The following is a 25,282-nucleotide window of genomic DNA, read 5'->3' on the forward strand; positions in this document are numbered from 1 at the left end:
AACCTGCAACTGAGGGATCTCAAGAAATTTTTCCCAGACTTCATAAAATAAATATTCTTAAACTCTTGCTTATGGCTGTCCAGTGATGGACTTCCTTGCATTACTAATGGTCCTATAGGAGCACGCAGAATTTATGCACCTGATCTCTTTGTTGAAAATTATGAGCTTAGTTTAAAACAAAAATGAAAACAAAAACAAAAACAAAAAAACCCCAAGCAAACAAATAAATCCCACATTGACTATTTTTGAACTGTCAGTTGCTGTAGAGACTATAGAAATCTTACAGCATTGTAAAAGAAAATGATGAAATCCACAGGACTTTACTCAAGTGAGGGCCACTGTATGAAATAAAAATTCCAGAACATCTACCTTAGAAAGAAAATTTGAAAAAAATTGCAGTCATTTTTTTTTGACTACTTTAATCTACAGAATTCTAGTTGAAAATTCTGTGCAGTTTTTAAGTGATTGAAACAATTACATATGGAACACTGAAAAATCTGTTACAACATGTATCATAGAGAATAGATATGGAAAACATCAAACTGGTATAGTGGATCATTAATTAAATACCTATGAGTGTAAGTGGATGGAAATGAATGCAAATGGTGCCAAATGAAATATGTAATATCATCTACATAAAACATAATGATATATCTTAACTATGATCTGCCATATGTCCAAGGGTCAAAGCTAAAGCTAAATGGAAAATTTAGGTAAGGGATTTTCTGATTTTAATTTGCCTTCTCTGAAACTTTAACTTCTCCGGACCACAGCTGTGATACTAATTATAAACATTTTACTTTAAAGAGTTCTAGCTGTACACACCAGGCAGTTAAGACAGAAACAAAAAACCTCTGGATCCGTAAACTAAATGTCATGAAAAAAATCAGCTACTGTCTTATGTGTTAGAATTAAAAAGAGGTTTGACACCTTCCTCCTGCTTGCATCCCAAAACTGGGATTAACAAAATCAGGCTCAGTTCTTGCCTAATTCTTGAGAAAAATGAGATTCAACCTCAAAGCACAGCACCAACTGACTAGTTTTCCTTTACTCTTTCCCCTTTGCTCTTTCTCCCAAGATTCCCAGACTTGGCCTACCTTGACTGCACAGACTGAACTTATAAACAATCCTTTGTTGTGGGAAGGATAAACATGATGAGCTACTCCTCTCTCTTGCCCCAGATTTTTTTGTGGAATAACAAAGCATTAAGTGTGCCAGAGAAAGGGAGAACCAATATCTAATTTAAGAATTAGCTCCTTTCACACATAAGACAAGGGTTCTAATATTTTCTCTTCTGAGCACTTACTAGTTTGCTACATTTTTCTATAGAAACAGGTTTCAATAAAGCTAGTATTTACTCTTCATTAATAAAAGCAATCTGAAATTTTTAGTAGACTACAACAAGGTTTTCTTCTGCTTTAGAGCAAATATGAAACTTTATGATTTCCTGTTCTTAAACATTCTTAATTCTTAGGAGTTTGGCTTTTTCAAAAGGATTAAAAATAGCTAACTTCTGTCTGCTTTTGACAAACATAAGGTATTGTAACTTAGAGAAAGGCAGGTATTGTGATCAATCCAAAATTACGTTACAAAAGAACTCTTCCATCTAAGAACACACCATAGCAATTGTTCAGTGTTGGCATGCATTTCTAACTTTGCCTCCAAAAGTTAAACATTGCGTATATAAATAATTTAGTGGTATTCCACTTCAGCCTATGTATTCAGTGTCTGATTCTTCTTCTCTGACATCATTATTACATAAGTATGTTCCAAGAAAGTGGCATTTGTCTCAGTTTTTATAAAATGAGTAGCTTTTAATATTGTGGGGTGAAATTAATTCACATATAAAATATGTGTACAGTACTGGAATAGAGGAACTGACTTTCCCTTCCAGAATTCACAGAACAAATATTACATATTCAGAAGTTTATTTTAATGAATATAGACTGATCTGAGACTACCAGTGCTTTTCACACTGGACAGCAAAATGCTACAAAATCTTGGGTTAAGTTTCATTCATCGTCATCTAGAGTCTACCGTGAGAGACAAAAAAAAAAAATGAATTAAAAATTATTAACAGAAGAATCCTAACTCCATCAAAGTCAATGTTCCTATTAATTTTGATGCAAATTTGGGCAATAATAATAACATGGTATTTGGAGGGTTTTTTTTTTATTTAATTGCTCTTTGATTTAATACACTTCAGCTCAATAAAATTAGTTTCTTCCTCTTTTAGGAGCCATATCAGCTGTCCAGTGAAGTTAAAAGACAGGAAGGCAGACACCAATGCTGAGGATTTGTTGATTGCTGTGTACATACCACCTTTCATCATTCCCACTTCATAGCATTTTCTTAGCCGGCAAGCCTGGCAACTCTTTCTTCTGTTCTTGTCGATGGTGCACTGGTTAGTAGCAGGACACATGTAGTCATTGTGCCCTGTAAAGCCAGAGGGGAAGTAAGCACATCAGTTATACACAGACATAACAAAACTGCCTATAATACTCTCTTATTTTTCATTGAGTATTCTCTATGGCATCTAAAATCTGCCACCTTCTAAAGAAGGTGGGCTTACCATCATAATCAATCATAAAAGTATTGATATGGATAGTGAAACTAACATCTATTCACAATATATTTATTCGCAAGTTCTTTGAAAGTACTATTAAAGCACAAATTATAACTTCTGTAGAATAATTAAAATAATGAACAATGAAAGCAGTCACAAAAGAGGATAGATGAATATGAACAAGTCCCTTGATTTCCTCACTTTTAGCCTGCAAAATACAATGCCATCTGGTCCATATGCCTGTGCTGATGTTTAACCAATAGACTGCATAAAATGCTTAGAGGTTTATAGCATTAAAAAGGCCTATGCACAGAATATTTTTTGATATCTGCCACAATCTGGGGCAGTTAAGAAACAAATGACAACGTCAAATAGAAGCAACAACCATCAATTAATTGTATCTCAGGGATAAATCAGACTCTAATTCCAACTGCATGTCTACTGATATATGCAAAAACCTTTTGTCATAACAAATTCTTAAATTACCATATGCTGCAACCACGTTTGGTACTGGTACCTTTCCCTTCAGAGCTCCACTTCCTTATTTATTACCTTTTACATCTGAATTCTCATTACAAACATTTTCAGCATACCATAATTTCTTACTGCCAACAAGCCTCTATTCCAATTTTCTCTTAAAAAATGTGTCCTTAAACCTGCTATAAAATTACTTCCCAACCATAGAAAAAGTTTAACAAGGACAAAGAAACCTATCCAAAATCATCTTATTGGTGCTCTGTATTCGTCTAAACACAACTAAGGTACAGCACACAACGAAACAATTTTACTGCAGAACTGTTTGTTCTTTCTTTCAGGTCAAGGGATCAGCTTGAGGTAGAGTGGAGGTTTGACAGAGGCCTTGGTCTCATCAAACCATCTATCCTTGACTAGAAATTAGAAAATAGAGTAAAAATTACTATCAGATTACACCACAAACATCTGCTCTCTAATGCTGCATAACTGGGATCCAATCAATATAAGCAGCCAAACTGTAAACTTGTTAATATAGCGACAGCTGACTATACACTGTCTCAAATAATAGAATTATTTTTTAGCTCTACTTGACATAACAGTATAATACTGGAAAAATCTGAATCCACAGGCTTTGCTCTAGGACTGAGGTAAAGAGGTAGAACAGAAACACTACCTCAACCTCAGCATGAAAGACCATTTTAATTTTCAGTTCCTCTGGTAGGATACAGACTGTTCCATATCTGATTCAAAATATTTCACATGTAAGAAAAAAAAAAAAATTGAGTCAGAAAGAAAACAGCCTCAACCATACAAAAATGCACTATCTACAGGGAAAAGGAGCAAAAAGAGAAAGCCATGTTTTTAAGAAAATGCACTTTTATTAGGTCACATTAAACAGCAGCAAAAGACTGTAGCACATGACTTCAATCACCAACCTTGTTTTGTAAGCCAAGCTCTGAAATAGCATGAGAGAAAGATGGAAAACTTTAATTACTCTTTTTAAAAACAAAGAAAGACTTCGACAGAGTATCTGATCTTCTTCCTAGTGAAGTTAAAGGGTAAATTCACAGGGGAAATGAGTGCAGGATCTGAATTCAGCCATTCTTTTTCACAGTGCTTATGTGAGTGATAGACTTTATTTTGCTCTGAACTTAGATTTCCTTTTGCAAACTGCAAGCATTTGGGAATAGGCATTTGGTTTGTAGAATAGTACGTAAAATAATCCTATTTGTGATAGAGCTACAGTCCCTACAGAAATTAACGTGATTCATACTATCATATTTTTACATTGAAAAGTTTTATCTTAAATATATGCTTTAATGGTAGGCATAATTAGTCTGTTTTCATGCATATGATGTGCACCTTAGACAACTCACTCTTCTTTCAAAGTGCTTGACAGACTTCATAGAATAAAACCTGTAACATTTCGAATGCAAAAAAAGAAAGATCTGTGTGTGAGGGGCATACTTCTTCAGATTATGAATGCCATAGCAATGCCATTGTTTAGACTTCATATTTGCTGTAAAACTAGGAAGAAGATAATGCATTTAATATTTCTCAGAATTTTTAATTTAGTTTAACCAACATGCCTTCAGGAGACTGGAAAAGATGCAAGGAACCAGAAGAAAATGTTTGATAATTAAAGTATACAGTAGACATTATTCTCAAATTAATCAGGGAAGAAGAAAGAAATTAAGGGAAGAAGGCAGAAACTTTTCCTGCTTCTTCACAATACCATCTGATTTCTAGTATTCAGTCACAGGAAGTGAGGAAGGAAGTTTCCTTTGCAAGGCACAGACATGGACTAGGGCAGTCTAGCTTGGGGTGGCATGGAAGGGAAAAAGGTGGAACACAACCAAGGATTAGGTAACACAAAGACAAGTTTTATTTTAAAGTGAAATAGTATAACTCAATGACTCTGCTGTAAAGCGAATTGTTTTTTAACTATTCTACCTTTTATTTTATCCTAAAAACTCCTCTCTTGGCAAAGGTGATTCTGAAAAATCTGACTTACTAGAAGGGATTTCTCACTGGTGGGAATTGTCAGTGTAAGAGTGGGACACATCAACAGGTGCTCAGCTGCCCTGCACTTCATTTTCATTTTATCCAAAGAGTAAGACATGCTAGAGCGGCTAATTGGAAGTGTTCAAGGCCAGGTTGGATGGGGCTTTGGGCAACCTGCTCTAGTGGAGGGTATCCCTGCCCATGGCAGGGGGGGTTGGAACTCGATGACCTTTAAGTTCCCTTCCAACCCAAACCATTCTATGATTCTATGATTAATTAGGCCATTTGGATAGTTGATACCAAGAGGACAAAATGTCTTCAGTGATCACTGATACTCATAAAGAGAAGCACATGCCACTTGGACTCTGTGGTCTTATTAGTTAGGGGTTTTTACGGTTTCATTTTTGTGGTTTTGTTTTTGCGGGTTTTTTTAATAAATTATCAGATAACCAGCACAAAATTAAAGACAGTGAGTTTAATAGGGTAGAGCCCCTAGTTTTAATCCCCCCCATATGTATGACTTGTACTGTCATGAGCTGCAAAGGAAGAGTTTAAGGGAGCTTGAGGAGGGGTGGTCTGTTTTTCTTATATCTCATACATTGTACACTTTAAAACAGTAAAAATAACGTTAAATATTTGTATAACACTTTATTATTTGCTAAGGTATTTCCGGAACAGGGTACAAAGATCTGGCTCTTTTCTCAAAACACTAATTTCAGATGTGACAATCTGTACGATAACGACCAAGAGTGGAAGGGGGATGATGAGGAAGCAAAGTGTCAACAAGAAAATAATGGCTGAAATTAGGATCATTTTGGGTTTATTCTAACCCAGCCTGTCATAATCAGAGCTTTTTCTTACTGCACATGCAGTCTGACTTTCTCTCGTCACCATGAGCCATGTGACTAGTATTTATGTTCAGAGACTCATCGCTGTCCATCTAAGGGTTCTCAAGATAGCTGTGGTGTATGCAACAGCAGCACATGCTTGAATCGGAGTGGATGGGTGATTTATCTCTGAGGGCTTCAGTCAGCAAAACACTCCATATTTCCTTAAAGTTAAGTGTTACTACATTCAGTGGAACATTTAAGCATCTGTGTACTTCTAGCAAGTAGTCTCAGCACAGTATACATGGTTAAAGTTAAGTACGTGCTTGAGTGTTTCACTGAATTCCAGCTTTCAAGAGCTGAGTTCATTTTGTCTTTGACCAGCAAGGATGAAAATTGGGGCCCTATTAATTTATCAATGGCAATTAGCACAACACAGATATATTTTCTTCCTTAAATGTGTGAACAGTTGCCATATTATATTCCAATAACCATCAATATTAGCCTGAGGGAATGATTAGTTTAAGCAGTACAAAAGTTGTACAAAAAAGTGAAATAAAGAAACCAACATGTCGGCTGCCAGCTTAAGAATGCTTAATGACAATTCTGCAAAGCCAATAAAGGAATATTTTTGTCAGGTAAATTTTGTATGACATCTAAGCTGATGTAGTTGAATTGACTCATTACACATTTCATACAAAGCCATTAATAATTATCATACTTTGACTAATGTGTGTGTTTCCTTTAGTTATTCTTTTATTTTCAATCCTCATGGCACACAAATTTCTTACACCACCTCCATAAAGCATCTGCCAGGTTAGCTGTTATCTGTGGAAGCACTGGGCCCTTCTATGATATTATTCTGACAACGAAATTAGCAGAATTTCATAAATGTAGGTGAAGGGAAGGCTAGAATGTAGACTTTATCCACATCTTAAGGTGCCAAGCAAGTGACAAGTGGGAAGACTACAGACAAAAAGCAGAAGCTTGGAAAGAATAGCCTCAACAGCAAGATGAAAATCTTCATAAACAGTAAAAAGGAAAAAAAAAAAAAAAATAGCACCTGCACATTGCATATGCTAACCCAGTATGAACAAATGTTGAATGTAAAATAAAAAGTTATATCAATGTTAAGTTAAAGTGCCCCAATAAAACTGCACTGAATGATTTTAAAATCTCACTCTTTCCTAACAGGTTTCACAAAAGAACAGAAGGTTATGTCTTATTCCTTTATAAGCACAGACACTCAAATTCACATCTTAATTACCCTCAGACGAGGTCTTTGGATTTGAAACTTGCGTTGTCGTTCTCTTAGCAACTACCCAGCACTGCTGAGAAGATTCATCATTTTCTGTTTTTAAACCAGCAAGACATTACTACATGTGACAGTAAGGAAAAGGGCCTAGGAGATTGTAAAACATACTTCCTTTTCATCCAGTGAGGAAGTTGTCCTTCTAGGCATACATTGGAAAGAAAGATCACAGAACCACTGAAGCGTGAGAAAGGAGGAAATGTTAAAATCTATATGCTATTATGTCCTTCAGCTGTGTCACGTAGCTTTCACACCGAGTGTTCACCTTCTAGTGGAATCTTCTTGCCTTCCCATATGTATAGCACTGTTCACATAAGCAGTCAATTCAAGCCAAATGATTATGATACTGACCTTTCCTTTAACCTTTCCATATACTATTTCAGCTAACAGGAAAAATGAAGAAAGAAGAAAAAGAATGGGCATTGCATAAGAATACCAAACCTGCTGCTATCTCACTAATTTAATAACACGTGAACATATACATGGAGAAAGGGTGATATATAAAAAGTAAAACACTATTTAACTTTATAAATACATAAATATAAAATTATATTTTCTACTCCAGCAGATAATTTAAAACTTTTTATTATTGGCCTTAGTCCTAAAATTTCAACTGGTGTTTCATCTGCTGTTTCAGGATCATGATACCATGTCCAAAGTCTACTTCTACCCCAATTCGATTCCCATCTTTTTTAATTTTAGACGAAGTAACAACATAGGAAGTATATGTTTTCCTCATGACAAATAAAAAAAGACGCCAATCCAGATCCCAATCTCTACAAAATCTGGCAGGGAATGTGACATCTAGTTTCTGTTTCCCTATCTGATAAATCACAATTGTTTTAAATCCTTGGCACATGATTAAACCAACAGCTGTATTAAAGGAAAAACTCCCACAATGTATTACTCACAACCATCTCAGTATGATCCCTCCAGAGACAAAAAGCATTTTCAGAGAGAGCTGTAGGCAAGCCATGGCTATCTTATTCCCATAGACTTCGAATCAAATCTGTTGTATTTTTAGCTCCCCAGTTTATTTGAGCTAAAACGGGAAGGGGTGGAATTCTACTACAGAAAACTCCCACAAATAATACAAAGAGGCCAAAAAAGTTAAAAATATTGCAGATTACTCTTGTGCACTTAAAATCCAATCAATTGCTAGCAACAAGAAAATTAATATAACTCTACTTTTATTCCAGGTATAACATCAGGTTTGGGATTGTGATGGGACCTATTGAATAAGTTTAGCCAGTCTTATTTTATAGTTGGATCTTTGGTACCTGAGTGGTCCCTGGTATTACAAAGTTTGGAAGGAGCTGCAATGTATTTATCCTCACCTGTACCCCTGTAAAGGAAGTGCTGATATTTCTATTTTACTGGGAGTGGGGCACGGGATTCTCACTGCGTAGAGCGTGCAGTGGACGTGGGCATTTCTAAGCACAGCGAGTTTTCTACATAATAGTCTGTGAAACTGAAACTGCAATACAGTCAGCTCCTGGTTTGTGAAATTATTATATGAATCTTTAACATCAGTATTTTGACAAAAAGTCTCTTTTCTGTCTATGTACTGTTTTCTCATGCAAAGTAAAACCTAGTTATGCTCTTCTTTCATTTATTGACATATATCTTTGCTCCTTGGATTGCTCACTTACACCCTAATATCATCAATGTTCTATAGAGGATTCATCCATTTTGTTATCAGAAGGATCAAGAAAGATAACTTAGTCTGTTGTCCTGCATATCTCTAGTCATATTTTAGAGTGGGGATTAACTGTGTTATTTATGACAAAGGAAGTCCAATTATTTCAACAATTTTTGACTAAACTAAATCAAATATCTGAGAGAAATACATAATCTTATTCAAAGAATTCAGACAATGAAATATTTACTACATCTGTTACTAAATTATACCAGCAGTAAATTGCCATGCTAGTTCTTTTACAGTAACTCTGAACTGGTACACGTACTTCAATAAAGTTTGTTAATAGTGTCCTTTTGGAAATAAATTATGTCAAAGATCACTTCATGCACTTCCAGCACATTTTAGTAATCTTACACAGTTGTCTCTAGTTTGATTTCTACTTTTCAAAAGTGACTGCAAAGGACAACTTAAACCTACAGAAAGTCTGAAACTTTGTGGGAGTGAAACTTATGGAGCCAGTTTAAATCAATAAACCCACCTGAGTTAAATGAGGTTACAAGAACATGTTTCTCTTCACACTCTCTAAAACCGATTGGAACAGTTAAGCACTTTCCTGCTGGACATGTTCTCTTGTAATTTGTAAATGTAAAGCTCTTTTTTTTTTTTTTTTTTTCACCTCATGTGAATATTTTGAACTGCTGACAGGCTCAGCCCTGAGCTAGGGATAATGTGAGTTTCCAAATGAAATATTCATTAAATACTTGCAACACAAAATACTGTTTAAGTTTTCTGTTGCTTGATATGGCACAACAATCATATTTCAGAGGAAGTAAATCACCATTAAAGCTAACCATACATGGTACATTAAATATGGTTTCTAAGGGCTAGGAATTTTGACTAGAAGGTGGCAAAAGCTTTGGACTTGGCAGAGAAGAACCAGTGACCATTTATAAAATCAGATAACTATCACTGAGTGTTCTCTGCTTTCTGGTAAAATGTGTTGCCCAACTTCAGACAGGCTTACAGCATTGCCTGGAGTGACGTTTCATGTGTCAGCTAGGAAAATACAGTTTAGATGGTTTCAGGAAAACAGTTTCAGGGAAGAACTATCAGAGTTCACATTTACAATGGAAGCTGATATTGAATGAGGCTCCACAGTGTCTGTCCTGGATCCAGCTCTATACAGTATTTTCCTCACTGATGGGTAATGGACTGGGGTATTTATTTCATTAAATGTTATTCATTTGTAGATGACATTTATATGTGTTAGAAGAATAGAGCAAAGACCAGACTACTCTGCTAGTCAGACAGAAATAAATCTGAAATAAATGGCAGGAGTCTACAGGATAAGAATTCTAAATTATCTTGGCAAACTGGAGATAGCACATGGGAAAAAACAGTGCAAAAGTAAGGACCAGTACAAACCACTACATTAAAAAAGGAATAATATCAGATGCACAAAACAAGATGGGAAAGAAGTTTCTTCTCTAGAAAAGTATGCTTGAGTTTATTCTGCATCACACACTGATTATGAGTGAATAGTGTCATGTTTTTGTAAATAAGGCAAACATTACAGTGTGATGGATGTAGACAAATACCACTAGCTGAGCTTGTAAGGTAATCTTATTGGTCTGTTCAGTACTTGTAAAGCATCATATAGAAGGAAATCATACCTCAAGAAAAAAAGAAAACAGGACAAAGTGGAGAATCTCCAAAGTAGAGCAACTAGAAGATTAGAAAACAAAACCTATGAGAAAAGGTTAAACAAACTGTGTTTCTTTAGGTTAGGTAAAACAGAATAATATTTTTTTTTAAGGTGCAACAGCAATCTTTTGTGCTTTAAAGGCTTTTGCAGAAGTAAAGATAACAGTTATCTGTGGCATGATAGACAGGAACATAAGTGATGGGCTTAACCTGCAAGAAGGAAAGTTCAAATTTCATAGTAGCCTTCAAAGATAAGGCAAATAAAACATTGAATCTGGCTACAGGTTTTTAGAAGCAGTTCAATAAACATATGTAAGGAACTGGCAATGGTTGATCCTATCGCAGGACAGAAAGATAGACTAGGGCTCAAGGTCCACTGTAGCCCTATGATTCACTTAGACTATGAAAAATAAGAAAGTATCTTGGATGCAAACATCTTAAGTCACTGCCACATCTGTGCTGAACACAGCACTTAAAACTCGCTGGAAAAGTATCACATTCAAAATTGCCTTACTCGGTGTCCTGGTTTCAGCTGAGAGGATTGATTTTCTTCATAGTAGCTAGTGTGGGGATATGTTTTGGATTTGTGCTGGAGACAGCATTGATAATATAGAGATGTTCTTGTTCTATGGACTTATTGTTGAGCAGTGTTTACACGGGGCCAAGGCCTTTTCTGCTTCTTGCACTGCCCTGCCAGCGGGATGGCTGGGGATGGACAAGAAGTTGGGTGGAGACACAGACAGGACAGGTGACCCAAACTGACCAAGGGGATATTCCATACTATATGACGTCATGCTCAGAGTATAAGGAGCTTGGAGGAAGAGGTGGGGGGGGCGGTGGTGTTCGGAGCAATGGCGTTTGTCTTCCCAAGTAACTGTTACGCGTGACGGAGCCCTGCTTTCCTGGAGATGGCTGAACACCTTCCTGCCCATGGGAAGTGGTCAATGAATTCCTTGCTTTGCTTTGCTTGTGCGCGCGGCTTTTGCTTTACCTATTAAACTGTCTTTATCTCAACCCACGAGTTTTCTCACTTTAACTTTTCCAATTCTCTCCCCCATCCTGATGGGGGGGGAGTGAACGAGCAGCTGCGTGGTGCTCAGCTGCCGGCTGGGGTAAAACCACGACACTCGGAAAAAAGAGGTATTGACTCTTGCCTTTCAATACCACCCAAGTATTAAAAATGCACCTTAGGGAACAACAATCGGAGTATGTGTTTAACTCAAGGGGCACTAAAGAAAAACTACTAAAACCACAAAAATAAATCAAAAGAAGTTTCAGAAGAACCTGGCTGACGACAGGCTATTAGAGCAGTCCCAGTAATGGCTAAACGCTGGTGGACTTTCCAAACACATATTTTCTACCCTTCCAACAGTCATCTACTTCTCAAACTGGAACTGTATGTTTTCCACCCCAAGACTAGATACCAGTCTGCAGACCCCTGTTTATTGGCTGTGATTACCTCTCCTAGTCTCGCTTAGGTTCATGTTTTGTAGTTTTTCTTTCTGATGACAATCCATAGAATCAGTGTACAAGCAGTCTTATTAGGGAGTTTCTGTCTTCTTGTGCAGCATTTGCAGCTGTTATCAAATGGATTACAAAAATACCATGAAAACAGAAAACAATAATAGAAAGTTAAAGGGAAGATCTCAGAAACCTCCCAAATTGACAATATTGCAATTGCTGCACTGCAGTATTACCAAAGCACCCAGTTATTAGACATGTTTTACCAGTGAAGTTCTCTCCAACTCAGATGAAAATATGTATATATTACCAGCACTCCTGGCATTAAAGTCTGAACTACATACTTTCAACAAAGTACAGCTCTATCACTGTGAAGTTAAAACAATTGATAACACTCAAAGTCTACTGCCAAAACTCTCCTACTTGATGGTCAGAAAGCACAACTGTTAAATAAAATCCATGTTCAAATCACACAACTGAAATACTTCCCAGCTTCAAGAATTCCTGCACTTCAGAGACCACTATATCTCTGTGATCAAGACATTAATGGCAGGCCTCTGGAATCCCTCAGCACAGCTATTCATCCATTCTCAGATGCCAACCTATTCTTGCTGGACTGGTACTGTCTCCCATCATGCAGTAATTCTTAACTGAATATTTGTGAAATATTCCAGATTTTTGTCTGAGTATACAGCTGTGAGAAAAGGCAGAGAAGGTGCACCTGAAAAACATCAAAAGGGCACAAGAAGGAGGCAGGGAAATAGAACTGGGGATTTCTAAAATACTTTAGCAATTGTGAGATTTCAAGATACCTTCTCAGTGTAAGGAGTTACCCCTCATTTGTTCTGAAACCCTTTTGCTCCCACTGGGGGTTCTCAGCCCCACATATGTAGGCATTTGTTGGATGCTTGTCAAAGATGGTAAGAGTAATTCCTTCCTGTCCTGTACCTTGTGGTGGCTATCCAAAAAACAGGAGAATTAGAAGGAGGGGGAAGAATGTGAGAGTCACAAGGGGATTTTTAATTTGTAAATGACATTTGTAAGGCTGATGTTGAAATACTTCATCCAATTCTGACAATCAAACTTTAAGAGGCTATTATGGGGGGGGGGGGGGGATGAGAAAAGGTGAAAAGACAAAGGCGTCAAAAGATAGAAAGATATATAGCAGGAGATTGAAACATTTTAGTTCACTTAAGATATCAAGGTGATTGGATCGTAACAACTTAAGTTACAAGAACCTCCCACCGGAGATACTATATACTAAGTCTGGTTCATGGATGTGATTCAAAAAGTAATTGAAATTAGAAAGGTAATGTTTTAGCAGATGGGAAGACAAATCTTTAGAATAAGCAATCATTGTAAGAAAGCTCTTGAGCCCACAGGTCAAAGCTGGGCATCTTCTAAAAGATTTACCTCCATCAAGTTACTGGGCCTTGTACATGGATAGCATATAAAGTTTATACTGCAAGACCAGACTTAATGACCTAATGGCCCTTCTTGGATTTAAAATCCATAAGTATTTTAGTAGAGAAGTACAGCGTTCTGTGATGTAACTGCTTGTTATGCTTCTGGACTCAAGTCAGTTGACCAAGTACACTCCTGAAGGCTATGTATGCTGGACAAAGAATAAAACACTCTGTCACCAAGAAACACAGTGTTCTTGGTGTCATATGATTTTTCTCTCCCATGAAACATTACACATTAATATCAGCCTGCACAGAGTTTTCTCAAAACACGGTCCCAAATCACTTTTGGGACATAAACTAACAAAATAGACTGACATGGGCAATTTCAGCAGGTAGTTGAGATTTTCCACCAACCATCTGTTGTTTAAACAAAAGGAGCAGTTGCACATATTGAGAGACAGTTACTAATTCAGATTGCCTTCTAAGCTTTAACTGTTTGATGGCAAAGAAAAACAACTCAGCATTTAAAATTCACAAAATATTTCCAGAACCATTCCAACTCCCCTGGATAAAAATGGAGCTATCCATCTCCATCGCAGGTAAGGTCCAATGCAGATATGAGTTTTCACAAAATTTAAGTATATACTTATGCAAGTAAGCATAGATACCTCAGATATCACTGAGAATAATAGATACACAGGGAGGAAATAGATTACCCCATACAGCTTGTTCATTGTTCATGTCTGTGCTCACTTTTTCCTCTGGTTCTATTAAGAACCATAGAGAATGTTTGACTACACTCTATTGAGAACATCAAATTTCACTGTAGCAAGTTTCCTGTGAAATTTTTGATGAGAAGTATAAAAAAGACCGATCACCTCTGCACTTACATATGTACTGAGAAATAAAGGACAGCAAAGCACTAAAGTAGCATGGTTATCTTGCATTTAAAGAGAGACACACTGAACAGCAACAGAAAACTTTGCTGAAAGCATTCTGTGTTACTTTTGTTTATACAAACAAGTCCTGTGTACCTCGATACAGTTTAATTATATGCATCCTAGGAAATTTTTGTCCCTTTTTTAGGAATGCATATCATATATACAATGCAGATATATTTAGTCCACATATTCTTCTACACATACATCCACACATTAGTAGTATTCATTCCCAGATATCCAATCACAACCTAGTTAAAATTATTACCATCTGCAAGCTAAATGTCATGTTTTCTCACGTATTCTCAATCTAAAAATTACTGTCATTTTCATAAATTGGACACACATCCAACAAGAACATGTAATTGCTGAGGTAGAGATCTCCTCCAGATCCAGTAGGAAATTAAAAAAATCCCTTAGTTCATCAGTACTGGGTACCTATGACTTTAAAAATCCGTCAGAGGACTTTTCATACTACCTGTGATCAAGTGATCACAATTCTCTCATAAGTACTCATATTCTCGAATTACTTTCCTGATATAAGTGGATGTCACCTTTTATGATAGCTGTTTACTGCAAAAGAGGTGGATCAATTGGAGAAAATACAGAGAAGTTTAACAAACCGGATCACAAGTCTAGAAAGCATGTTCTACTAAAAGAAGTGGGTTTGTTTAGTCTAAAAAAGAGAAGACTGAGGAAAGATATGATAACAGTCTTCAACTATGTAAAAGGTTGTTGTAATAAGCCGCGTTCATGTCCACAAGGGATAGGGCAAGAAGCAATGGGCTTAAATTAGAGCAAACATGACAATGATCAAGAAAGGCATTTTATGGAACACTTAATCTTTAAATTTTTAAAGCTTACCTAGTTAAAAATGATGTCAAGTATATAAATGTAGCAAGAACTAAATGTAGTAATTAGCATGTACTGTAGCACAAATAGATAACAGATCATTGTGGAGGACCACAGCATTTGTCCATGTGGAGACTAGGGCAAAACCACCCAAGTGCTGACATAGAACCATGGAACTCCATGAAACAGTCAGATTCATTTCTTATTCTATAATGGCCAAAAGCTGAAGATCTGTGCTGTACAATTACTGGATAACTAACTTTTGATTTTGCTTAAGAATATTTCAATTTTCACTTAGTTGCTGACTTAGTTCGAGTACAAGGACAGAATTGCAAAATTCTAAGAATAATTCTGATTTGGTCAGGGGAACTCAAAACGATAAATAATGAAAAATGCTCAATGAGGGCGCTGTTCTCCCTATGTCACAAGTTTAAGTAAATCATTCTGATGTTTAGAGAAAAGCATTTCACCCTTTCTCCCTCCAGTGTTGCTTATTATTGACCTCTGGTAGAAAGCACTCTCTTTTCTAAAAATCATTCTGATGAGTCTGGAAAAGCAGAAATACAAGCAACTATTAACTAATCACTGACATTCAAATCATTTCATCAATGTCTATCCTGCAGCCAATCTTTCACTTCTTTTCTTTAAGGCGGGGAAAATTCTGAGCTGAATGTTGGAAGTCTTATTTAACTCACCTCAGTGGTAGTCATGCAACAAAACAGGCAATAATCATACCTTGTGATATGAGGTAAAAACTGTTCCTCACTATGTTCAAAACAGGAGCAACAGGAATTTTTGTGCCTATGTATCACCTGGAGATTTAAAAAAACATAGAAACCTAACAAAAGCATAGCACTTTACTAGTTTTCTGTTTGGAAAGAAAGAAATCTGTTTTATTTTCTTCTCCAAAATAAGACTTAGGTACTGAACAGTACCCGTATTTTCAGCAGAATCCTACTTACTTCTTACTCAGTTTAGGAGATGTTGAACAAAGCAAAAAAGCATCTATTCCACAGAGTGACAGGCATTTAAATCGAGAATTATCTCAATCACAGTAATTATCTCAATCACACTGTTTCTGTTAGATGCCCTTCACTCCATTGGACACCTTGCACAATATATTTTTAGCCATGACAAGACTGTGAACTAAACCATTCTGCGCATAGTTCAAAGCCCAGCTTTGCTGTCAGATACAAATGCTATTTCATCAAGGAAACATTCCTCTTCAATATTGGTTCTCAAAAGACATCTTGCATCTTCAAGGACTTGAGATTTGGATTGAACCATCTTGTTAGTGGAGCACTAAATTATGATTAATAAATGAATTGGCATGAATTAATCTTCATCTGACAGGGAATTCACTCAAAAAAATGTTTTGGATAAAATATTTTTAATCATAGAAAAGAGAGATAGATAGCCTAAAAGAGTGGTCATCTTGATCTGATATGGATTTTAAAATTACATTTCTCACTGCCTCTATGGTCAGACATACCTAAACCATGGAGAACATGAGAAGCTGTAATTTCCTTTATTAATCTTGGACTAAATAACAACATAATATATACCTGCTAGAAGCATTCACCAAATATAGAGGTAAAAATATATGGGAGAGCACAGCAGCTGCTAATGAAAACCCAATAAATGTCATTGTCCTGGGCTCAGGCTGGAATCTCAAGTAGCTTCAAAGTTTTCTCAAGAGTAAAGAGTAAAGGTGATTCACTTGAACAGTTTATTACCTTGAATACTCCTTTTGAAAAAAGCTTTGCAGCCCTCACAAGACCAGACGCCATAATGGTAGCCTGAAGCGTAGTCGTTGCAGACAGCACAGTACCGGGTCTCCTTGGTGGACTCCATGGACAGGCTCCCTTTCTCGTTGGTACTGGACATCCTCTCCCGGATGCTGTGGCGCCTGTTATCAGAGCTTGGCCTGTTAATAGCAAAAAACCAAGCATAATGCTTTCAGCGAGGTTAAGTCTCATCCACTCCTGTGGATTGTAAGAAAGTAGCAGATCCAGTTTTGAAATGACAGATGCTCAAAAAATTAATCTTTTATCACTCTCTGTCCTGTTCTAGTTGGAAAGGTGTAGAACCAGTAAGATATAGAGGAATTTCTCACAAATCAATCTGATGTTATTAGGCATTGTACCTTGAAAAATTAAAAAGCTATTTGATAAATTCATAAATTTTTCTCAAGACATTACAAAGGAATACCAAAAAAACCCAGCATTTTTTTTGTGTACCTGCTCCTGTCCAAAGGGTTCAGCATGACTGTAGTATCAGTAGGTAGTCTGAGAATCTGAGGCAAAAATCACTTAACGTTTGCACCTGAATTTGCAAGTCACTTAAATTATTAACCAGGCTGTTTTCAAGTATTATTGCCCAATTAGAGATGCAAACTTTCCTTACATTGTCAAAGATATAATACTGCATAAACCAGTCCCTATTCCCATTACAATACCACTTTCATTAAAATTAAGAAGTGGTTTTAGCACAAGAAGAAAAGTCAGAAGGTATTAAAAACTGTTGCCGAAGAATTTTTGTTCTAGTAACGTACATGTTACTAGATGTACTAGACATACTAGACATGCACATGACCCACATGTGCAGTATGCTGCTGAATGAAAACCAAACAAATCTACAGTGTAAATGGCAATGAATTCACATCCAGTGAATCTGGTAGAGGTTATTTTATGGGTAGCTGCTGCAGGTATGGTAAACAATATTCAAAAAGATGAGAGGATGTGAAATTACCAAGGGAACCAGCAATGAACTCTGGGATCGCCCCTGGAAGGCAAACAGCTCTTGCAAAGCATGCTTTCCAGTAAGAGTCTGCACTACAAATTGTCCAGCAGACCAATACAATTGAGTGTGACAGCATCAGACAAGCTAAAGCATGAAAGAGCCTACTGTTTACAGTAATTATCCACTTACCATGCATGTTTTAATTGCTGGTTAGTAAACAGGTGGCTCTTATCTCCCCAGAGTCCCAACACATTTTCTCAAGCAAACATATCCTGGTTTTGAGCCTAGGAGACTAGGGGCTCTTTTTTACAAATTTCTTCCTACATACTCAATTTTGCCTTATTCCCTTCTTCAGCTCAATAAAACTTCCTTTGTTCTGATGAACCAAGGCATCTGGCACCAACAGCACCTTCCTGCTCCAAACCAATAATCCCCAGCAGCTTTCGGATTACTCTGCATATACTCAACTATCCTCTTTCATCTAGCCAAAGTTCCCTGACATCTCCTGCTATGGCCCATCTCAACACCCAAAAGATTTCTATCAGCCAAAGCCACCTGGATGCTCTCACACATGCTACCAGCCATCTCTTCGAGACCCTTCATATATAATTTCTCTCCCCAAGTATGATATATTTTCATTGAACAGCTTTGAATGAGTATCAGTTACTAGAGAAACATGATGCTTCACCATGCTAGATAGCAGAAACTGCTACTGGCATCATTCAGGAAAACTGCATTTTTTAAACCCAAAGTTCTTTACCAAGCCTTATATATCAGCTAATTTAAAATACTTTTTAAAATAATTTTTGTTTCCTTGGGACTTGTGCAAGACAGAAGAAACTGCAAATGGTGAAGTTCTGCCATGGCGCAACTCTGGCTTTTTAATGAGATGGGAAAACTGGAGAATGACACAATTCTGACAATATGAGTTTAACAAACTAGGCAGGGAAAAAAAATCCTTGCATATTTTAGATCTTAAAATGTGAAAAGGTGAAAACAAAATCATTAATAAATTGTTACGGATACAAAACATACATTGGTTCATGCAAGTGCCTTTTCCAGCCCACCAAATCTAGGTAGTTTTTTTATTCCTCTCCAGGTCCTGAATCTTCCTCTGAATTTGCTTTATCCCAGTGCCTCATTTAATTGACTTCTTTTTTTTTTCTCCTGAGCACTGATCAAAGCTGCTGTTTCTTATCTTCTCCACCCCATTCTCCCCTGGCTACAGCTAGATCGCCTAATCCATCCTCTCAGTATAATTTTAAATTAACCATGATGTGGCTTTTTTACAAAATATACTTTTAGGTGTATATAACTACAAGAATGTTCTAAATAAATATTTGAAGTAAAACAGCAAGCAAACAAATAATTGTTAATATAATTTTAACAGCAATAGACTAGTCCGTTAGGTATACATGACCACCTAATATTAATAATTTTTTATCTTTTTTTTTTCAAAACTATTACAAATATGCATGTTTACAAGATAAGGCTCCCAAAATTATTTTCATATCAATAAGAAGTACAAATAAATCACAATTTTATAAAGTCTAACTTTTAAGTTATCTTTTTGAAAAAGCACATTAAAAAACAATAAAAGGAAAAAAATTTCAAATTCCAAAACAATTACACATTTTTGCAGGTGTGTAGTAATTTTCCAACACCACACACACACACACACACACAAACACACAAAAAAAAGCAATCCTAGTTTCCTAGTTGGATAGAAAATAAAACACTTCAACTAACAGGTAAAACCAAAATAGAGTAAAGAAATACCAAAATGTATCAGTCATCACTCAGGCCAGATAATTTAAATTTTCATCTTTTTCAGAATATTTATCTTCACTCAGATCAAGACTAAGTTCACAAATACATTTTTATTAAAATTATATATAAATATATTTTTAAAAATAGTCGGGGGGGGGGAAGATTTTTCTATGTAGAACAGATAAGAAATCTCATGAAAAACGTACACTGCAAAGAAAACACAAAGTATAAACACCAACAAGGAAGATGCAGTAAAGACAGACATATTTTGCCATGCTGCTTGCGGGGAGTCTGTCCCGCAGATTCTGTCCATCCTGAGTCGCCCAGCAAGGCCGCTCTTTCGGAGGGAGGCTGCAGGCAGAAGGACCCGGGGCACAGGACTGGCAGGCGGGGGAGCAATGCCACCGCTCACACCTGCCCAAAACACCCACGCGTCGCCTGAGCTCCGTAGCCTTCCTGCTCACAAACTTGTTACATTGAAAGAGCACTGTAAATCCATTAAAACAGACCTTCACAAAGGAAAATTAATCTAAAGGTGGCCTTGCTGGCTTCCCACCCCCAAAATCAGTGCCACTCGAGCACCACTTGAGCAAGGTTTTGCAAACCGGCCTTGCAGTGTTATCACATTCTGGCACTTGTGAACCACAGCGGGAAGCACACTAAAATACTAGCCCAGAAATAACATCCTGCCACCCCTTTCCATTTATACAATGGAAATGAAAGCTGGTAATAAATGAACTTTGGATTACTACAACTCCAGTACTTATTAGAGGAGATGAGGAGGAAATCATTTTGGGAAAAGAGTATCTCAATAACACAAAGCTTGCCAAATCAAAATAACGGCTCAAATTTCTTCCAGAAATCAGTTGCTAGCTAGTGCACATCACAGACCACTGATGCTGTGTCCTGACAGAAAATAACAGTCTGCTTTTCATCTAGTTTTCAGTTAGGTTTCAAGGGTTAGCCTTCTGGAGAACATAGTGCAACAACCTAACCCAACTTTAACAACTTTGGCAAGATCATCATTCCCAAAATACAATAGCAGAACCTTTTCAACAATTTCCTTGTAATCTATGCAAACAATAACAAAAAAAGGAGACCAAAAGTTCTTGTCAACTATGTTTACCAAAGAGAAACACAAATCAAAAAGAAAGAAAACCTCATATAAAGCCCTCCCTTCAAGGCCCCCACCAAAACAGAACAGATTAGAAAGCCAAAAAAACCTCAGAATTTACTGTTCATTTCCAAATGTAATAACACAGCAGACATAGAATGGAAAGTGTTCTGGAACCTACAGAGCAGGACAAACTTGTCTTCCACACTCACTTTCATGTTTTTCCACCTATGCTGTGCTGTCTGCTCTTCAATCAATGTGTTAGCAAACGAGATATCTCTGCTTTAAAAATTCACTCATCACCTGCAACTCTGAATCAGCCAAGAGATCATTAACCCCATGTTGACTGTAAGGTAAAAAGAACATGTACATGATGGAATTACAGTTCTGTAATGTAAACTCAGTTCTTTACATCACCGGCAGGCAGGATGAATTTAGGATAACCCACAGTACACAATCCACCCAGCAGCGAGGTAGGGCCCAATTTATTCACAAACCCAGCTTTATCTGAAATAGAGATTTCATAGGTAGGAGGACTTAAAGGAAAAGTTATTTAAGCAGTTAAAGGAGACACCTTGAGAAACTCTAGTTTTCTGAATTTACTTTCATACGAGAAACAAGTCTGCAGTTGCTAAATTTATTTTACCAGAATGTATGGAAGTTCCCAGCGTAAAAAGCCTCAAAACCAGTGGCCATTTCAAATGCAGTCAAGGTCTAGCTCAAATACTTTTCCATGCATTGGACTTATTATAACACCATTCTACTATTCAATATGAAATTAATTAGCTTGCTGTTAGAATGTGAATTTCCATATGGGGCAAAATATTTATGAAAGATTATTTTAACTTAATTAAGTGCTTGAAAATACTTAAAAGACATCTCAAGGAGAAGTACTGCAACAGGAATGACTCAGTATACAAACAAACAGAAAATTGCCAAGTACATAAAGCACCTCAAAACTGTACTCTCAGAAAGTACCTCCAATTAATCTGAAAAAAAAAATAAAAAATGCCATCCAAATGAAAATGTTGGCTTAAAACAAATATCCCAAAATGCCTAGGGTTGTAATTAAGCTAAATACAACTTGATGATGGAGAGAGAAAGTGTTACACGGAGTTGTATATCAAACGAACAGAATCACAGGGTATTTTAGGCTAGATAGGACCTTGGGAGGTGGCCCCATGCCAAGCCAGTGTTGGCACAAGATGGGCTACAGCAATGAGGGTGGGTTCCAGCAACGGGACCAGAAGCCAGTATCCTTCCTTGGCTGATCCTCCACTGGTGATGAAGATCAGCTGGGGCTCACCCTGGGGCCTGACTGTGAGTGATTCCCCATCCATGGCTCTGAGCACGTTTCACTCGTGCAGCTAAACTCTCTTCCTCTGCAAAACAGGATGGTTTCATCTATGGTACCAAAGGAGAAAGGACCCTTGCATATCTCCTGCCTGAACCATGCCCTGGGAGAGGATTACTCAGCCAGGCCAAACCATGCCTGGGTGTGTGAAGCTATTAAGCAATGAGAGGCATCATGCCGGTGTTTGCACCCATGCCCTGACCTTGTTTAGGTAACAAATATACATGAGGGCCTTTCCTGCCCCACTATCCTCAGTTTATTCCCTGGTCAGCAAGTTAACATCTCTGGCCACAGCATCAAAAATGAGAGTAATAAGCATTTCCCTTAGACAATGATGATGTCGCTTCCAGCTTAGTGCCTGCCTTGCTAAATGGGACATTTAAGTTCATCTACAATTTCTATATTGGATAAACATAGCTGTGAAAGTTTGACACTCCTGGGTGAAAATAAGCTGTAGGATGAGAAAGAGCTGCCTGTGATTCAGAACTCTATATGGACCGCATGGCCAGCCCCTTCTCTTTCCTCTCCCACAGCCTTGCACACCTCCCTGCACCTTGACAAGTCTTTCCACCAGGGCAAACAGGGAGTGTAATCACGAGGGCCACCAGAGCAGCTCCCTTGCCACCTGCAACAACAATGCAGGAGGAGACCTTCATGCCAGAGAAATGCTCCTCCGGATGCTTCATCTCATTTGTTTTGTGGATTTGGCTTATAGGTCCTCTTCTCCTTCAGGGTGAGTGCAGGGACACCTGAACAGGACTACCTATGTAGAAGACCCTAAACTAGTGTAGTGAATGGATAAGGTGACAAAATAATTGACATAAAGGAATGAGGAGAGATAATATGAAGAACTACTTTAAATATAACAGAAGACATGTGAAGGCCAACTAAGAAAAAAAATGGCAAGGAAACCAACTGAAAACAGGATAGGCCTCAGTGTGGGTTAAAAAAAAAGATAACTATTAGGAGAGAAATTTAGGGAAAAAAAAATGAAAATAAATGAAGTTATGTGAAAGTTGAATAATAAAATAATCTTAAAATATTGACGATATTTCACAATGTATCAGAAAATGGATTTTGTAGTCAGAAGACATTGGAATGTTTTCTGTAGAACCAGAATAAAATACTATTTTACTTGGTAAATAAAGGAAAATAACTTAGGAAAAATAGCTCAGTATTGACCAAGAAATGGTAATGTTGAGAACAGGCTCTGTCAACATCAAAACAAAAGCATATCTTCTTAGGTCATCAAAACTTCTTATTCAACATGAAATTAAACCTTTCCTTTGGCATTAGTTTTATCATCTTCTTTCATCCTTAACTCTGGTTAATTTCAAAATGAGAGTTTGAAATACTACATTTGGATATGCCAAACTAAACCATGCCACGTGTGAAGTAAAATCTCCTCTAAAGCTATTTGCTAAAGTCAATATAAATTGGCACATCCTTTCTGTCCCTTAAAACTTCATTTTTTACACATTTAATTTTTTTCTCAGATCTGTCATTAGTATTTGCAGACTGGATTAAAAGCTAGAGAGGAGTGTCTATGCACAGTCACTGTGAGGTCCGTGGCATCTCCAGCCACAGTTCCCGGAAGGGAAAGGGAGCCCAGACTCCTCGTTCACGTGCTCAATACCTGAATTTGGATGTTTTCAATATTGCCCCCTCCCATACTCCCACTCCTGGGATCGGTTTTCCATGGTTTATAAATGTGAGCTAATCCTTTTGTAGCTGATCCCCTTAACAACATAGAAGTTTGTCCAACTTTCTGAAAAATGTAGAAGCTTTTCTTGGGGATGGCAGGGGGCTGGGTTTAAAAGAGGGAAGAGCTCAATCTGTTTGGCAGTTCAACAGGTCTGAAATTTAAATTCATGCAAAAAAATCTTTGGAATAAATACTGAGAAGTTGGTTCTGTTTCATTCTATTTCTCAGTGCTGTTGGAATCTAAACTATGACTCATTTACAGGGTCATTTTCATTAGTCTTAAGTGAAGAGTAGGTGTAGCTGTACCTCATGGAGCAGCCCAGAATTCAGACAGTTCTGAAGCAATGGCAAGTTTCTGGTTTTTTTTCTTATGTACAGGAGGTTGATAATTTCTTTCTGTACATGGGTGAATGCAGAAACACCCACACACATGCTTTATACGAATATGTATTAAAAGAAGATTAAGATTTTAAATACAGCACATGGCTGAACAGCACCTTGCAAATGCAACTGAAACCTTCATTTATCCCTCCTGTGCGTATGTATGTTATCTTCAATTATATGACCATACTTTTCACAGTGCAACAGCTCATCAGTGCACAGAATAAAAATAATTTATTAAATGAGCAGCTATTCTGTCTTTGTGGATTTTTTCCCTGACTGTTTAGTGTCTGGTGCCTTACTATCAGCACACTATCCGAATTCAACTATAACATCAGAATTAATTTCCTTCCAGTATTTCCACGCCACTATAGTATTTTAGTGGTTGACAGGTGCTAATGAACGTATTTTTCCAACATTCTTGTGAGTTGAAAAGATAAAAAATGAGGCTGAGAGAGACTAAGGTCAAAAGTATATACTGAGTTATGTGCAACCTGAGTTTTTTAAGTACCCACCATTAAATAGCATTTTGAATGTTTAGAGTGCTACTTCCCTTGTCCGCAATTGCAAGGGTAAATGCTCAACACTTACATAAATCAGACTGTAGGACTTCCGTTCAGCACAAAGAAAATTACAATACAACACAAGAATACTTGTGAAGAGTTTGATTTAAATGATTTCTGAACATTTGTAGCAGGATAAGACAGAGCCCTTAGTTCTTCAGGCCAGCAATCAGCTGCCTTCACATAATACTTCTTTTGAAATTTTTGCCTCATTCCTTTTTTAGTTACCAGTCTTTGCAAGAAATGAGTAGACAATTTACAAACAGTGACATATTTCACTATATGAGCATGTCACATTCCAAATTGATCCTTTTCATATATTGAAACAGCAGTCCACTTGTGATTACCTTATAATTATGAAAATAATTACTACAATAATACTCACAAAGGCACAAAGAGACCAAATAAGATTTGTACAGGTCACCTTAATTTAGGCTTATTAAAAACACGTGTTTGCAAATAATGTTT

At 37.0% G+C, this 25,282-nt stretch overlaps 1 protein-coding gene across 2 annotated transcripts in view; it reads right to left on the bottom strand.

Moving 5' to 3' along the window:
* ESR1 (estrogen receptor 1) overlaps nucleotides 1–25,282 on the bottom strand; it is a 177,211-nt gene that overhangs the window by 70,523 nt on the left and 81,406 nt on the right. For both annotated transcript variants that reach the window (XM_075748406.1, XM_075748407.1), the window contains exons 3-4: nucleotides 16,923–17,113; nucleotides 2,320–2,436 (exon numbers count right to left, since the gene is read on the bottom strand). In XM_075748406.1, the coding sequence (XP_075604521.1) occupies nucleotides 2,320–2,436; nucleotides 16,923–17,113 (308 nt within the window). The remainder of the gene's footprint in view (nucleotides 1–2,319; nucleotides 2,437–16,922; nucleotides 17,114–25,282) is intronic.

This window comes from Balearica regulorum, chromosome 3 (assembly GCF_011004875.1).
Source record: "Balearica regulorum gibbericeps isolate bBalReg1 chromosome 3, bBalReg1.pri, whole genome shotgun sequence".
NCBI classification, from domain to species: Eukaryota; Metazoa; Chordata; class Aves; order Gruiformes; family Gruidae; genus Balearica; species Balearica regulorum.